This window comes from Helianthus annuus, chromosome 1 (genome assembly GCF_002127325.2).
Source record: "Helianthus annuus cultivar XRQ/B chromosome 1, HanXRQr2.0-SUNRISE, whole genome shotgun sequence".
Taxonomy (NCBI): domain Eukaryota; kingdom Viridiplantae; phylum Streptophyta; class Magnoliopsida; order Asterales; family Asteraceae; genus Helianthus; species Helianthus annuus.
In genome coordinates this window covers 98,367,504-98,384,202 of record NC_035433.2, presented here as the reverse complement: position 1 = coordinate 98,384,202, position 16,699 = coordinate 98,367,504, and the positions used below count along the sequence as shown (strand labels likewise).

General features: G+C 35.6%; 1 protein-coding gene across 4 annotated transcripts; it reads right to left on the bottom strand.

Annotated features, from left to right (window-relative positions):
* Nucleotides 1-5,765: 5,765 nt before the first annotated feature.
* Nucleotides 5,766-16,023, bottom strand: LOC110872139 (EEF1A lysine methyltransferase 4). Of its 4 annotated transcripts, none has more exons than XM_022120921.2 (8): nucleotides 15,704-16,023; nucleotides 12,609-12,722; nucleotides 12,438-12,506; nucleotides 12,179-12,198; nucleotides 11,381-11,433; nucleotides 11,258-11,288; nucleotides 11,093-11,174; nucleotides 5,766-6,193 (listed from the first exon to the last, which is right to left on the bottom strand). In XM_022120921.2, the coding sequence occupies exons 1-8, from the start codon at nucleotides 15,885-15,887 to the stop codon at nucleotides 5,997-5,999; spliced, it is 750 nt and encodes a 249-aa protein (XP_021976613.1). In that variant the 5' UTR covers nucleotides 15,888-16,023; the 3' UTR covers nucleotides 5,766-5,996. The 4 variants fall into 4 exon arrangements, with proteins under 4 accessions (XP_021976613.1, XP_021976610.1, XP_021976622.1 ...); XM_022120918.2 differs by having other exon boundaries at nucleotides 15,708-16,023; XM_022120930.2 differs by having other exon boundaries at nucleotides 11,154-11,174; nucleotides 15,708-16,023.
* Nucleotides 16,024-16,699: the final 676 nt, after the last annotated feature.

Here is a 16,699-nt window from a genome sequence, read left to right as displayed (position 1 = left end):
TGCGACATATGGAAGCACGATAAATTTGCAAAACTAAGTTTATAAGTATAAAATATTCGTATAAAATTCATATTCGTCAGCGTTGTCGGTATTTCGTACGGTTTCAGTTCGTTATCGTTTAATATTCAGCAGTTTTTCCGCAGATCATCATACGCGCACTGTAAAGTCGAATAGACGTTCCTAGACACTCCAAATGCCTAATTAAGTTAATTTGCATCTTAAACACTATTTATTATCGCTTTAAACATTTGTTAATCGCGTAAATAAAGGCGTTAATTACCGGTTGTCACATAAACCCTAAACCCTAAAGCTAAAACCTAATGCCAAACCCTAAAGCTAAACCAAAATGCTAAACCCTAAAGCTAAAGCTAAACCCTAATGCTAAACCCTAAAGATAAACCCCAATGCTAAACCCAAAAGCTAAAACATAATGCTAAGCCCTAAATACTAATGTTGAACCCTAATGTTAAACCCTAATGCTAAACCCTAAATACTAATGTTAAACCCTAAAGCTAAACCCTAAATACTAATACTAAACACTAAAACTAACCCCTAATACTAAACCATAAATACAAATGCAAAATCATAAAGCTAAAACTAAATCATTCACCTCAATCAAAGATTTACAACACTTATTTTTCAATTTTAAACATGGATATACATATATGTATAGTTAAAAATTGACAATATACACATATGTATAGTTAAAAGATTAACAATATACACATGTGTATAAATCCCTAAAAGAACTAATAGAAAAGTCTCTGATTTTTCCAAAAAAAAAAAAAAATCGTTTTTTACATTTTTTTTTTTTTTTTTGCATTTTTTTGCTTAGGGAAAATGTGTGTTCCAAAATACTTCTCAAGTTTCTCAATTAGCCTACTACTTCTCACATGATCTTTTATATATATATATATATATATATATATATATATATATATATATATATATATATATATATATATATATATATATATAGGGGAGGGTTTAAATGAGAACGTTAAATATTGTGAGAACCATGATAACAAATGAAAAAACCACGAGAACTTGATCAAAAACAAATCAAATTCAAAAAAAAAATCCTACACTTATCATTATTATTCGAATACAATGTTAGAAATTTAATTTACACGTTTAAATTTACGTGAATTCGTAAATAAAGAAAATTTACACATGTGTAAGTTTGCCATTTACACATGTGTAAATCTGTTATATTTACACATGTGTAAAAAATCTAAAAAGAGTGATTTTGAAAGGAGAAATGAATTATTTGATGTTGTAAATTCATTTTTTGATGCTGTATCTTAATTACAATGAGGTTTGTATTAAAAAAATTGGTTTTGATTGGTTTTTTCATTCGTTCTCACGATTCTCGCAATATTTAGCGTTCTCAAGATAACACTCCCATATATATATATATATATATATATATATATATATATATATATATATATATATATATATATATATATATATATATATATATATATATATATATATATATATATATAGGGGTAGGATCATTTCAGAACCATAAATATTTACAGAACTCGCAGAACTCCTAATAAACAATCTTTTTAATTATATATTTTTATGTTTAGGATAATTTTATTATTTATTATGTGTATTTTTACGATTACATACATGTTAAGAGTAATTTAATCATTTTTATATGTAATTTTATAAGTACACATATGTAAACTAGTTTTTTACATATATGTAATTAGTTATGACACATATATATAATTTTGGCAATTAAACATATGTAAACTACTTTTAACATGTATGTAATCAAAGAAATACATATAATAGATGATAAAAAATATCCTAAATACAAAATCTTATATATAAAATTATTGTTTATTAGGAGTTCTGAAAGTTCTGTAGTTATTTAGAGTTCTGAAATGAACTCAACCCTATATATATATATATATATATATATATATATAGAGAGAGAGAGAGAGAGAGAAAGTATAATGTACTTCACGCCTTAACGTACATTAACGTACTTCACGAAATATATAACATGCGTAATTATTTTTTTAACCAAAATAATGTGCGTGATTTTGGATCCCATGCGTGATTATGTGGTCCCATGCGTGATTATGTGGTCTCATGCGTGATTATACCCCTGATCCAACGGTTACCATTGCCTCCTACGTGAAGTATGATAAGCCGTGAAGTATGTTAACCTTTCTCTCTCTCTCTCTCTCTCTCTCTCTCTATATATATATATATATATATATATATATATATATATATATATATATATATATATATATATATACATATATAGAAAAAGTGTATTGTATAAAATGGCTTAACGTACGCTACGTACGCGATGTGAAATCGCATGTTATAAAATAGCATGGATGAAATCGCATGTGATAATTTTGATGAAATCGCATGTTGATTTTTTTGTAACAATTTCGCATGTGATAATTTTGATGAAATCGCATATTGGTTTTTTGTAACAATTTCGCATGTGGTAATTTTGATGAAATCGCATGTTAAAAAACCAACATGCGATTTCAATGTGGGATGAAGATCTGACGGCTGAGATGATCGCGTACGTAATATAGGACAAGGGCTCTTGTACGTTAACCTAACCCTATATATATATATATATATATATATATATATTATATCATAATATTCACTAATTTCCTCATTGGTTTTAGCCTAATTGAACAGAAATACAAATTCATCACAATAGTTGTGAATTGTACCTTCTTGACTTATTGACATAATCTTTTCCATTGTGATTTCCATGGTAGTGGCAGAATTGAATTTGATTTATAGTTGCCTCACCTTGATATGTTGTTGCTGGTAACTCACTGATTTTCTTTATCGCTATCTTGATTTATTATCAATCTCTAATTTGTTGTTCTCGACTATACGCTCCTTGAATCGTCACTTGAGATCACCACATTGAATCACCGAAAATCGTTGCTGCTACTTGAATTTTCCACCCAATTGTTGAATAATCGTTGTTGATCTTTTGTTCTTGAATGATACGAATCACCAGTATTTATAATTGTTGCTTCAAATTCTTGTTGTAAAAATCCAAACCCTAACCCACAGTCGAGAGGAAAGGAAGCGTTGATACCATTGTTACAAGTAAAAATGGTGATCGAGAGTTATGAACTAACATTAGAAGATGAAGAAGAATCACAAGAGAGAAGAGGAATAATCCCAAATCAAAGCTAACATACTCATATTTTTCAAACACCATTTAACAGACCCTTTCAGGACTTGTTACTATTTACAATATCAGTCCATATACTATGAACTACTGACACTCTAAACCCTAGACTATTTATCACATATCAAGGTGAATACTAATGTATAGGTCGTTGAAACCAAGCCTTTCATTTTTTAAGGGAATATTTCTGAGAATAGTAATCAATTTTTAGGAATGTTTCAATTAGGTCACTAAGTTCTAAGGATGTTTTAATTAGATCACTAATAAAGTTTTTGTTCTAATCAAATCACTCAAGTTTATATAATTTGAAATTAATGAAACAAATAAGAAAGCAAGAAAGAAACTTGAGTTTGATGGGATATTGATAATTAAAGCAAATTTTCGAGCAACTAGAAACGATTGGATAACTATTTGACCTGTGATTTTTTTTAACAGCCAAGATGATATAAATCGAAATAAGACGGTTAGCAAGAGACTAGCACCGAAGCAATGTTTTAAAAACCGGTTTTTAAATCAAACCGGATTAGGCTAAAAAATAGTTCAACCGGTTGAACCAGGTTATACCGAGCGGTTCAACTGGTTGACTAGCTAACTCTATAATTTCATAAATTACAACATCAACTCAAAAATTAATCCAAAAATGCATGATTACATATTAAAAGATGATCCAAAAGTAAATCCATAATAAAAAACAATCCAAAAGATAATCGAAAATCATTCAATTTTTCAAAAAGCTCTTTTAAATGGAAGTGTACGATATGTTTAAGTCATTTGAGTGTTGAATACATCTACTTCACGATCGCATAAAATATGAAATTCACTATTATCGCTATCCTCATCAACTAAAGGATAACTATTTTCATTTCATACAATACTAAACAAGAACTTTTAGTTACGAATAATCATAATATATAAAAATTACGTAAGATAAGTAACATATATAATAAAAATAAGTAACAACCCAAACTAAAATAACCCTGGGCCGGTACTGGTATTACGTTTCAAACTGGTATACCGGATTTCACCGCCGGTACAAACCTTATGCCGTTTCACTTATTTACCGGGGTGTTTCGTACCGGATTTACATCTGAAAACGGTAATACCGGTATAACTGGCCGGCATTTACCGGTTTAAAACATTGCACCGAAGTACAGCCACCAAGATTACAGTTTGCAAATAACATAAAATCCATTGACGCAGCTTCTACAGGGCGGGAGGGGGCGGCCGACCCCCCGAACTTTTTGCTTAGTAGTGGAGAGTATATAGTTTTCGTATAGTAATTTTTGGGTATATAAGTTTTTGACCACTCAGTCTTATAGAAATTTTTTGGTATATAAGTTTTCGACCCTCAATCGGAAATCTCGCTAAAATCTACACTATATACCATTAAAATTTCTCCTAGCTTTTACTCCATTGAGGGAACACATTGCTTTGATCTCTTCCAAGGCTCCACATTCGTGTCAAGTAAACCACACGTAAGATCTGTTTTGGGCTTTCTTTGGGAACACCATGGATGAAAGATCTTCATTATCTATCACCGTGCTAACATTGTGATGCGGTAACTTACACCTACATGTTGGGTTTGTTTGTTTTTTTTTTTTTTTTTTTTTTTTTTTGAACGGCAGCAACTATATATAAATATAGCGAACAGCAAGAAGCTGAAATTACAAGCGAAATATTAAAAACATCAAACAATTGAGGCGATGTCGAAGTCCACCCAGTTTTTCCACTCCAAATACACACCTTTGACTCTATTTTTAACACACATAAACGAGTCCTCCTTGATAGACTCGACAATCCTCCGCACCAGCTCCAAGTTGCAAACAGCTTATGTGTTCGGTTGTTGACTTAGAAATGATGTTTATCACGTCTTAAAGTTGCAAACATGCATAATTGGTAATGAAACAAGACAACGTGTTGCGTGTTTGGGTTACGGATTGGGATGGAGAAGTATATGTGCAGAGCTCGTTGGATTTGTTCCAATAGACCATAGTGTATTTAATAATCATCTAATTAGTTTTTCCAATGTTTGCTATCTATAAATGAACTATAGCTCAACTGGCATTAGAGGAGAGCTGAAGATTTAGGTCTGATACCAGAGGTCTTAAATCAAATCCAATCCCAACTGAGTTTTACCACAGTAGACCTTCAGGCTGCAGGTTTTCCCCAGAATTGGTGATTGTGGGCTTGGGCTACCCAACACTGTCTGCGATCGCGGGCGTATGGGATAGTCTTTTGTCATTGGGTTACCCCAGGTAGCCGGTCTTTTATTTCCGTCCAAAAAAAGTTTTTCCGATGTGGTATCTATTAAAATGAAACATGATGTTAAGTTTTATATGTCATGTTCAGGTTCATGACTTCATGTGTTTGACATGATTTTCGGGTTCGCGTCATGTTCAGAATTTTCGAGGTGCGTATAGGGTTCAACTTGCCAACCCACAAACATGACTCGTTTAGCAAGCCTACATAAAAGTGATAAGCAACAACCCGAAGCAGTTCAACATGTTACCAACCCAACCCAACCCAACCCGCTCACCAGTCACCTGTTTCCAGCTCTAAGAGAACCAACAACCAGAACTTATCAGTCCAGGCATCTCACACAGACGACATTTATTCATGTTTCCTCTTGTCAAATCAAGAATCGAATGAAAGTAAGTAACAATATAATAAAATAGAAGTACAAAAATAAAAATATTAAAAAAAATGGAAACCAACCTGTCATGCGGATATTTAAACCACTTTTACAACCTGCAATATACATGATCACAGCTTATTACCAAGTTTTTGAGGTTCATTGATCAAATATCAACCGTGGGTCACTGGGATCAGAACTCTCGCCCATTTTTGTGCACACATATATGTAATGTGAATCGGGATCTTCTAGAACATAATCAGCAGGAAGCATTCCCTTGTCGGTGGTGCGAACAGGTGAGAGGTGTGATTTAGGAGATGAGGTGGAACCTGGTGGCTTTTGGAAACCGGGCCTAGCTGCAGCAGACAATTGTTTTAGTACTACAAGATTGTATATAGTCGGTCGGGTAAAATAGACGGGTCAGGTAAAAAATGTTTGGGTATATAAATTGTACGGATTAGTTCTTTAAAAGCACGGATTGGTCGGTGAGACCATCGTTTGGATTTCATCAACGGCAATGGACTTTAAAAACATATTAGGTATCCTTAAACTAATCAAATAGATTATAGTGCAAAAAAAATAAACATAAAACATTTTACTGTGATGTGGAAAATATTGTTATCCGGATACACTAATTAGGTGAACTAAGAGATTTATAATATATTATTAAAAAGAGTTACACGCATAATCCTTGCTGTATGTACATATTGTGGTTTTGGTACCTGAGTTTGAAAATTATGGGTATGGTCCTCATTGTTTGCCAGCCTATAACATGGATGGTTCTTGGCGTTGACAGAACGTCAAAAGCTATGTTGAGTTTTTTTTTTTTTGTAAAATGACTAAAATACCCTTTATTTTAAAAACAAGAATTAAAAGATTATGGGAGTAAGAGGAGCCTCCTGTTAAGGTATGAGGAAGGCAACAATCAGGCCGATTTTTGTAAAGTTTCGGTTCGGAATCTATGTTACCACATTATTTTTAACCACCAGGCACCATCTTTCCCGGTTTTTTCTTACTTCTTAGGACGCCGGAGCTTCCTCCCCAAAAATTTTAAGTTCCTAGTATTGTTTACACATGTTTGAAAAGTGCTAAAATTGACCAAGAATTGTTACCTCTGTACGACTGAACTCATTGGTAGTCTGTGATGGTGTTGTTACGAGATAAACTTTGTAATCAGAATTGTATTAGGTTGTATTTGTGTGATTAGGGTTACATGAGGTGGGTGTTTGTATAGAACACCATATTACACATCTAGTCCCTATACTATAATGCTTTGTCTAATACTCCCCCGCAAACTAAGCGTGGGAGCGACTTTGTTTGAAAACTAAAAACATAAAAAAGAAAGATAGTTGGTCTTCATTCTTCTCCATCAGCTAACTGCCGCCTTGTTTCACCACGGCCTCCTTTCATCACCAGAGTATAAATTGTTTGACCTGCGCCGTGCCGTAAGATTCTTGTTCTTTCATCAGCAACACTAAGCGTCACTAGTTTTTTTTTTCGTTTTCCACTCGGGTTTGTTGCTCTTCTAATTCTTTCGCCGGGATACACTGACTGGGGTTTGTTACCCTTATCCGGCGACACTAGGGTTTGTTCCCCTTCTTCAAACGACAACACTTCCATGGGGTTTTGTTTCCCCTCGCCTTTCCATGTGGTTTTATTTCCCCTCGCCTTTCCATGGGGTTTTTATTTCCCCTCGCCGTTCTTCTCCTACATCGCCAGAAGAAACAGCCACCGTTGTATGGTGGCGGCAATGGTGTTTAGGGTTTTGTAGCAGGTTGTTTTTTCAACCCTGGGGAGGTCAAAGTTGTGGTTGTGTAATTGTTGTTTGTTGTTGTAGATGCGGCGGCTAGGGTTTAGGGTGGTGGTTGTAGGTGTGGCGGCGGCTAGGTTTTGGCCTTTGGGTTGTGGTTTGGAACAGTTTTGGTGCTTGTTATAGGTTCAGCGGCTAGGGTTTTGTGGTGCAGCGGCTGGAATAGGTGGTGTTTAGTGGTGGTGAAAGGCAGGGGTACAGAGGAGGAAGAAGAAGCCGTGCGCAGTAGTTGTGCGGTGGTGGTAGGGCGGCGGCGGTGAACTGCCGCCCCTCCAGTGATGTTTACCTAAAAGCTCTAATGCTATTTGCGAACGGGATATGACCTATTAGCCTCAAAAACTTCTGTAGCAACATCAACTCCGGCAATTTGTCCTTTCCGAGTAGTGTCTTGATTGATTAATCTGAATGCTGCAACTTCCACGTGTCGATACAAAGGGCATTCGTAAACAATTGGTAAAGAGGTTGTATTGAAATCGAGAGAATACCTTGTCGATACAAAGGGCATTCGTAAACAATTCGTGAGTGTTTATATAGAAAACCATATTACACATCTAATCCCTTTACTATAATACTTTGTCTAATATTACGGCTATAGTGAAGTTCTTCAATGAAAATTTCAGTGCTTAAACAGGGGAAATGGGAAGGCAAGCATAGTTAGTGGGTGACAACGGTCTTGGTGGCTACCTCGGTATCACTTAGTAGGGGTGTGCACGGTCCAGTTCGGTTTGGTTTTTGGGTAAAACCATAACCGAAACCGAATTTTCGGTTTTTGGTTTTAACAGCTGTTCGGTTTGGTTTTTGAAACAAAATTTCATAAGATTAAAAAATAAAAAGGATAATCTAAGATTTAAGAATCTTTTTTTTGATGATTACATTTATGTTGATACATTTAACCTTTTAAATTTACATTGTTCAAATATGCCTAACCTTCTAAACTATTCTTATATTTCGCCAAAGTTTTTATCAAGACGTTTTCTTTTATAATACTTTGAAAATCACTTATTTAATGTTTTATATTAGAGAAAAATGCCCCGATAGTCCCTGTGGTTTTGCCTTTTTTCACCTATAGTCCCAAACTTTCTAAAATTACCTGAATAGTCCCCAACTTTTCATTTTTTGTTCCCGGATAGTCCCTGGGTCTAACTTCAGTTTGTTTTCTCTGTTAAGAGGGTGTGAAATGACAAAAATACCCTTTCCTTAAAAGGCCAAACCATAGGGACTATCCGGGCATCTTCTTCATTTTTATTTATAAAACCCCACCACCACACTTCATCTTCAACCTCCACCCACCATCACCCTCCTCCACCCTCCACCATCACCGCCACGGTCACTCTCCACCAAATCGTAATTACACCTACAATTAATTTCAAGTTAAAACCATCCATACCTCACTTCTTTAACGGCCCTTATTTCTATAAATATCATATCATGGATAACGAAACTCAGATCAAGAAACAAAAGCTTGAATCACCAACAACAATGGAATCTTCCGGCGAGATTCTCGTACTCCCATTTTTCGGCACCGGCCATATCAACCCATCAATGGAGCTCTGCAGAAACATATCTTCACATAACTTGAATGTCACACTCATTATTCCTACACATCTTTCTTCATCCATCCCTTCAACTTTCTCCGATCAGTCACCATTTATTCATGTCGCCGAGATCCCGTTCTCAACGCCGGAGACAGGATCCGGCCCGCCTAGAGGGAACCCACTTGACCAACAGAATAAGCAGATGGGTGAAGGGATCAAGTCGTTTTTGTCAACTAGATCTGAGACCCGACCCGTTTGTGCGGTGGTTGATGTGGAGGGATCAAGTCGTTTTTGTCAATCGCCGCCACCTCCGTCGGTTAATAAGCAATCGCCACCACCTCCGTCAGTTAATAAGCAATCGCCGCCGCCTCCGTCACATGTTCCGGTTTCTGTAACTACTCCTCCGGCGACAGTTACCGCTGCTCCGCCGCAAGCGGTTAAGGTGTCTCCAGGTCCGACGAATTCTTCTTAATCTTCACCGTTATAGATTCTGTTCTCCTCCGTACCTGATCCTAACGTACTTAATCCACCGGAAACCTCTCTTGGGCCACCGGCGGTTAATAATCAATCGCTGCCACCTCCGTCTGTTAAAAATCAATCTCCGCCTCTTTCTCATGTTCCGGTTTCTGTAGTTATTTCTCGGCGGCAGTTACGGCGGCTCCGTCGCAGGCGGTTACGGTGGCTCCAGGTCCGATGAATTCTTCTTAGTGATTGTGGCGGTGGTGGTGGAGGGTGGAGGAAGGTGATGGTGGGTGGAGGTTGAAGATGAAGTGTGGTGGTGGTGTTTTATAAATAAAAATGAAGAAGATGCCCGGATAGTCCCTATGGTTTGGCCTTTTAAAGAAAGGGTATTTTTGTCATTTCACACCCTCTTAACAGAGAAAACAAACTGAAGTTAGACCCAGGGACTATCCGGGAACAAAAAATGAAAAGTTGGGGACTATTCAGGTAATTTTAGAAAGTTGGGGACTATAGGTGAAAAAAGACGAAATCACAGGGACTATCCGGGCATTTTTCTCTTTATATTATATTATTTCGTGTAAACAGCGGATAAATCATATCAAAGATAAAATAACATAATAATGTTCTTATTATAAATACTTAATATTCAAGAATAAAATTAATAATAAATATATCAATATATAAAAAAAATTAAAAGAATTATCTTTATGGTCATTCGGTTCAGTTATTTTGGTTTTTGTAAAAAGAAAAACCGAAACAGAACCATAAATTTCGGTTCGGTTTTTTGGTTTTCTGCTCACCCCTATCACTTGGTGCCTCGATATCACTACCCTATTTAACTTTAACTCTTTTTATAATAATAAGGGTATTTTAGTTGTTTCCAAAAACTTCACAGATTTTTTAACATGTGTTCTCTGTTTTAACATGTGTTGGCGCCAAGAACCACATATGTTACATTCGAGTGAACAGTGAGGATCAACCCTGTTATTTCTCAAACTTAGGGACAATACCACAGGGACGATCCAATCTCTAATGATTATACAATCTTTTGTCTTCTTATAACAATTACTACCAAGAACTTTCTTATTTATTATTTCACTACGTTTTTAGAAACAAACAAATTGACTGAATTGACTTATATATTGCGAGAACCACATGAACACATGTAATTGTTTTAACTATGATAACATAACTGCCTCATTTTCTCTCTCCCACTATATCTGGGCAGCACAGCGTACAAGTGCTTATACGGTTCTCGCAGTTCTCTGCTTAAAAATGTTTTTTTTTTGTATTGAAGACACCCCTGTGCGTGTCATGAGAAAATAATGCAGAATGTAGACTCATATACATATAAGTTGTAAGCAATTAATTATTGACAGTTTGACAGAAAGATTTCATATAACTTTATTCAAATTTCGGCTAAACTGATAAATTAAGAAATAACTTACGTATGATGTACAAGTCTATTTTCCAATTGTAAACTGGGCGGTTTATATGAGGCATCCTCACCGTTGGATCACCATATGTAATCTGCATTAATGGTATGATTGGTATCTACTATATGGAGTTCAATTAAAAGGGATATAACATATAAGAAGGATTCATAGTCATACCAGCATATAGGTCCCTCCAGGTTTAAGAAGCCTGCAAATAAAATAACAGATGTTATGATTATTTCACTACATCTTTGAGGTTCTTTAAATTACAAAACACATGACAACGAAGGAGATCTCAACCTGCTCACTTCCCCGAGCATTTGAGACGCACTAATGGGAGCATCAGTTCCACACTTCAAAAGCAAAAAAAAAGTTACAGAAGTTAGAACACACACACACACAAACACACGCTATATTATAATACATATAAAGAGGATAAAAATGTAATTTTACATAATTTTAAGAGTTTAAGTAGGACAACTTTTAAAACATACGGTATGTACAATCCTTTAAAACATATTGTCGACTTTTAGACCAACAAAGCCAACGATTTTTAAACGGCCATAACTTTTTCATAAGTTAACATTAAAAAATAATTTTACCCCATAAAACAAGCATTTTATTCTCTTTATAATCTGAGTATAGTATTGCTATAGGTTTATTTAAAAAAAAATAATATGTTACGTGATTACCAGTATCTGTGTACAGACACCCCTCAAGTATTATACTACATATAGGCTTAACAAAAAGTTAATTTACGTATTTTTAAGAATTAAAGTAATCACATCTTTCAAACATATGGTACAATTCTTTAAAACATATTGTTGACTTTTAAACCAATAGTGGGTGTATGTGTATAGGATTCATAACTAATTTTAAGTAAAAAGCCCCAAGAACCGCATACGCACTTGCACATAGTGCTAGCAAGAAAGTAGATTATGTGGTTGCATAACAACCTTATGTATCACAAGTTAAAGCAATAGACACACATGTTTATGCGGTTCTCACAAATCTCTACTTAAAATTGGTTATGTATTGAACGGCATATATGTAAATATACACACATTTAATATGATGTGAAAAATAAGAAGAACCTACCATCAATGAGTCAAGAGTTCCTAAAACCCGCAGATCAGAAACCATGCAAAAGAGAACAGAAAGAAGACTGTTAATATACAAAACACTTGTTTAAATTTAACAAATTCCACCGCAAGTCCTCAAGGTTTATCCTTATTTCCATATATACTACCAAAGCTTATAATGTGGTACGAAATTCAATACTGAATATACCTAAAGTCCAACTTTAAGTTTTACATTAATATTTAAACTATATGAATGAACTGAGATAAGTCTATACCTTTATCAATTACACTATCAAATGAATCGTCAAGAAAAAAGCCCATATCCCGAACATCCATCTGCAAGTCTTAGAATATGATAAGGAAAACTCGATAACTATAATTTACCACAAATATTAAACACTTATATAATAAACAAGATAAAAGTAACCGGTTTTTAGTGAGGATACATTTCAACTGAGGAACATGCTCATATTTGCGTCTCATCATTTCAATAGCGACACATGAAATGTCGACATTCATGATGTCTTCATACCCATCTTTTACCATGTCCTCTGACATAACTGCCAACAAATGCACAAAAAAGTTCAACAAAAAAAAAATCTTGTTCAAAAGAAGCTCACGCAATATACTACATAAGCAAAGGAGAGCTTCATGGCTCATGCTAAAAATAAAATAATTTCATTAGCACGTATCTCTTTGGATTTAAAACATCATATTTAGTTGAGCAAAAGACTACATTTTTAACTACTGCCAGCAATCAATAATGCTTGATCTATATCAGTTAACGATACTTAAACAACTGAGAAAACATCTATAAGCATCTTCCATGAACGTCCAAATTAGCAATAAATATCTAAGTTGCATCGTTATGTCGCAGTTGAACGGATTGCTAATACTAGTACTTAGGTTAGGGCTGTTCATTTTTATCGAAAACCCGACCCGAATTCAAAGCCACCCGAACCCGAATTAGCGAAGATCCGAAAAACCCGAACCCCACCAACCCGAACTTTAAATGGTTTGGTTATCGGGTAAAAGTTTACCCTACCAAAAACCCGAAAAACCTGAAACACGAAACCCGAACATTTATTGTTTTTTTCTTATAGAAGTGTTTTGGTTTGGAGTCTTTAATATATGAAACATTAAGTTTTGGGACTTTTAAATATTAAATAGTATATTGTGAAATAATGTTTGAACTTTGATGATATTTTTAAAGTAGCAATATGAATTTTGATGATATCTTGTAAAAAAACATTATTTTTTCATTTTACAGCCCGAAAACCGAACAACCCGATCCGAACTAACCTGAACCCGAATAACCCAAAACCGACTAACCCGAACTTTAAATGGGTCGGTTATCGGGTCAATTTTTACGAGTACTGTTCCAGAATTTGACATGCTGGAACCATGGTTGTAAACATCCTGTCTAGGCTCAGATTAGTTGCGATTAATCACTAATCGGAGGTTCACCGAGTAATGGCCGATGAATCACTAGGTGGTCAACGGTGGTCCTATTTCAGCCAAATTTTGGCTAGATTCCGGCCAAATTTCGACCGAACCTTATAAATTCCCTCCAATTACTTAAAAAATGGGTCAACGAGGGGTTAAAACATCTCTACTTTAAAAAAATACATATAAAATGTGTATATATAAAACTAAAAATTACATATAAAAATCCCAATCCGATTAATCCCGATTAGTTAAAACATCTAATAGACACGGTACCCTCTATGTGAATTATATAAAGTTACATATAAAATGTGAATTATGGGTCAACGAGGGGTTAAAACATCTCGCCAATCGACTAGCGCCTATCGATTCTTACAACACTGGCTGGAACGGGTAATTCAAGAACCAAAAGCCTAGCACTTCAGTTAAAACATCTAATAGACACGGTACCCTCTATGTGAATTATATAAAATTATATATAAAATGTGAATTATGGGTCAACGAGGGGTTAAAACATCTCGCCGATCGACTAGCGCCTATCGATTCTTACAACACTGGCTGGAACGCGTAATTCAAGAACCAAAAGCCTAGCACTTCAGTTAAAACATCTAATAGACACAGTACCCTCTATGTTCAGCCTAATAAGTAATATCAAGACCAGGAACTACGAGAAAAAGATTCCTTTCAGTCACTAAAATCATAAATCCCATTACGTTTAATAACACAGGATGTGAAAAAAACAGAACCATCGCTACCATCCACTTTACTCATTGGAAAGGTTAACACTTTACAATAGTCATCTTCATTTATACCAAATGCTAGCATGTCACCCATTCAATTACTATATTCTCAAGCTGAGTGTAACAATTACAAACTTGGCAGTCAACAAGGACCTTAAAGAGGCTCCGTGCCTTGATTACATATCGGAATCACATTCTTTAGCAAGTAACTTCAATAAAAAATTTCTCCATCGTTATGTTCTATACTTCTAACCATAGAGAGATATTGCCTCATAAAGGATGCCTCATCTCAAATATCACCAACACATATTGGACGCATTGATTGCAGATTAGAGGCTTGGTTTAAAAAAGCGGGAAGCGCACAAAAGCGATGAGGTCTAAAACCGATATTTTAAAAGCGAAGCGCAAAAGCGGTGAGCTTTTCGTACGCAAAGCGCAAAGTGATTATATAATTTATTTTATATATCCCATAAGTGTTTAGCATCCAATACCTATGATTTAGCTATAATTAAGCTTTATATATGTTTTAAAATGAAAAAAAAAAAAAAAACATAAATGTACAGCCTAAAAAGCCTGTTGTACAACACTCAGCAGCACAGAAACACACCATGTACATAAGGTGTGCGCCTCACCTGCGCCTCAGGTCAATTTTTAGGCTAAAAAGCGCGCCTCACATGCGCCTTTTGTACATCGTGCGCCTTGTGTCACTTAAGGCGATTTGGTTGGCGCCTTGGGTCGCCTCGCGCCTAGGCGCGCTTTTTTAAACCAAGATTAGAGGAGACTCCATTATAAGCGTGTTTGAGTGGGAGCAATCCATGATAAGTGACCTAGTCAAGATGAATCGGTATCGAACGGAAATTTCCAACACCTATGACAGGTTTCCATTCGGACAACCAAAAAAGGAGTCGGTTGTCGGTAGGCAAAGCCGATAGTATTTTACTATGAATACACTATTCTTTGTCATTTTACGCATAAAAGGAAGGGACGGAACCTAATTCAACAACATATTACCTAACCTACCTATTATGTAAACCACTAATGTTTCATCTTCTGAAACCCTAAAGTACTAACAAAGGTTCAGCTTTATCCGAAAAACAGCCCGAAATTGTTCATATTACCTCTCAAATCAAACACAAACAACAGCCATACCATTTCCTATCCATCAAACACACAGCATAACTTCTTCAAATCTTACAAAAATACCTTCAAAACCAAATTAACACTCAAAAAACGACAGCTATAGTATCTTGTATCAATTAATTAGCTGCATAAACTCTTCAATTTTTACCCAAAAAAAAAAAAAAAAATCAGGTTGAGAAAGCTAATGAATTAAGAGAGTGAAAAGAGATACATACATACCAGCATTACCGCAACCAACCATGAGGATTCGAGAGGAGGTGGGAACGTATTTACGAAGGAAGGGGCGTAGGGCATGGTAACGCTGGTACCAATCGAAGGAACCAGCAGAAGCTTCGTGAATGTATCGAGCGTCCCAATAAACAGAGTCTCCGTAGTTGTAAGTGTTGCATGCTGACTCATCCGTGAACATCGGTGCCGGAGACGACGGTGGAAGTAGTTGTGGTTGTGGTTGTGGTTGTGGTTGTGGTGATAGTTTGGATTTTGTTTGTCTTTTTGGGTGGATTTGGTTTTAGAAAATCATATGCCACTCTTTTTAGCGTAAACTAGCGGTTAGTTATCTCTTACGGAATTTTAAGTAGGGATGAGGAAATGACACTTGGAACGGGAACTGGTATCGGTACTGAATTTACTAAACTGTGTATATTTTTTGTACTGATTCGGTACCGATTTTTTATATTTTCGGTATCGGTCTGGTACGGTACTGGTTCATTACCGGTATTTACTGGTTTTTACCTTCAAATACCGGTACCGAACCGTACCATACCGGGTATATTCGATACCGGCACCGGTACCTATTTTAGAGATTTTTGGTACCAGTACTTTCGGTACCGGTCGGTACCAAACTCATCCCTAATGTATGGGTCATATGGCAGGTCAAAAAAAGGTTATATGGCTCATTTGGGTTTGTTGATGGTGGCATCAATCATATGGGCATATAATTTGACTCTTATACGATTCATATTTTATGTCGGTGTCCTACGACAGTCTTTTTCATGTCATATGGTCCGTATGATACGTCAATGGTGTTTGAATAGTGTGTCGGTGGTGTTTGAATAGATAATGATTTTCATGCTTGTGAGCAGTGGCAAAGCTTGAGATTTCCGACCGGGGGATGGAAGTCACCGGATCTAAAAATTTCTATAAAACTGAGAGGTCGAAAACGTATACACCCAAAAATTTCTATAGGAAACCTACATACTCTCCACTACTAA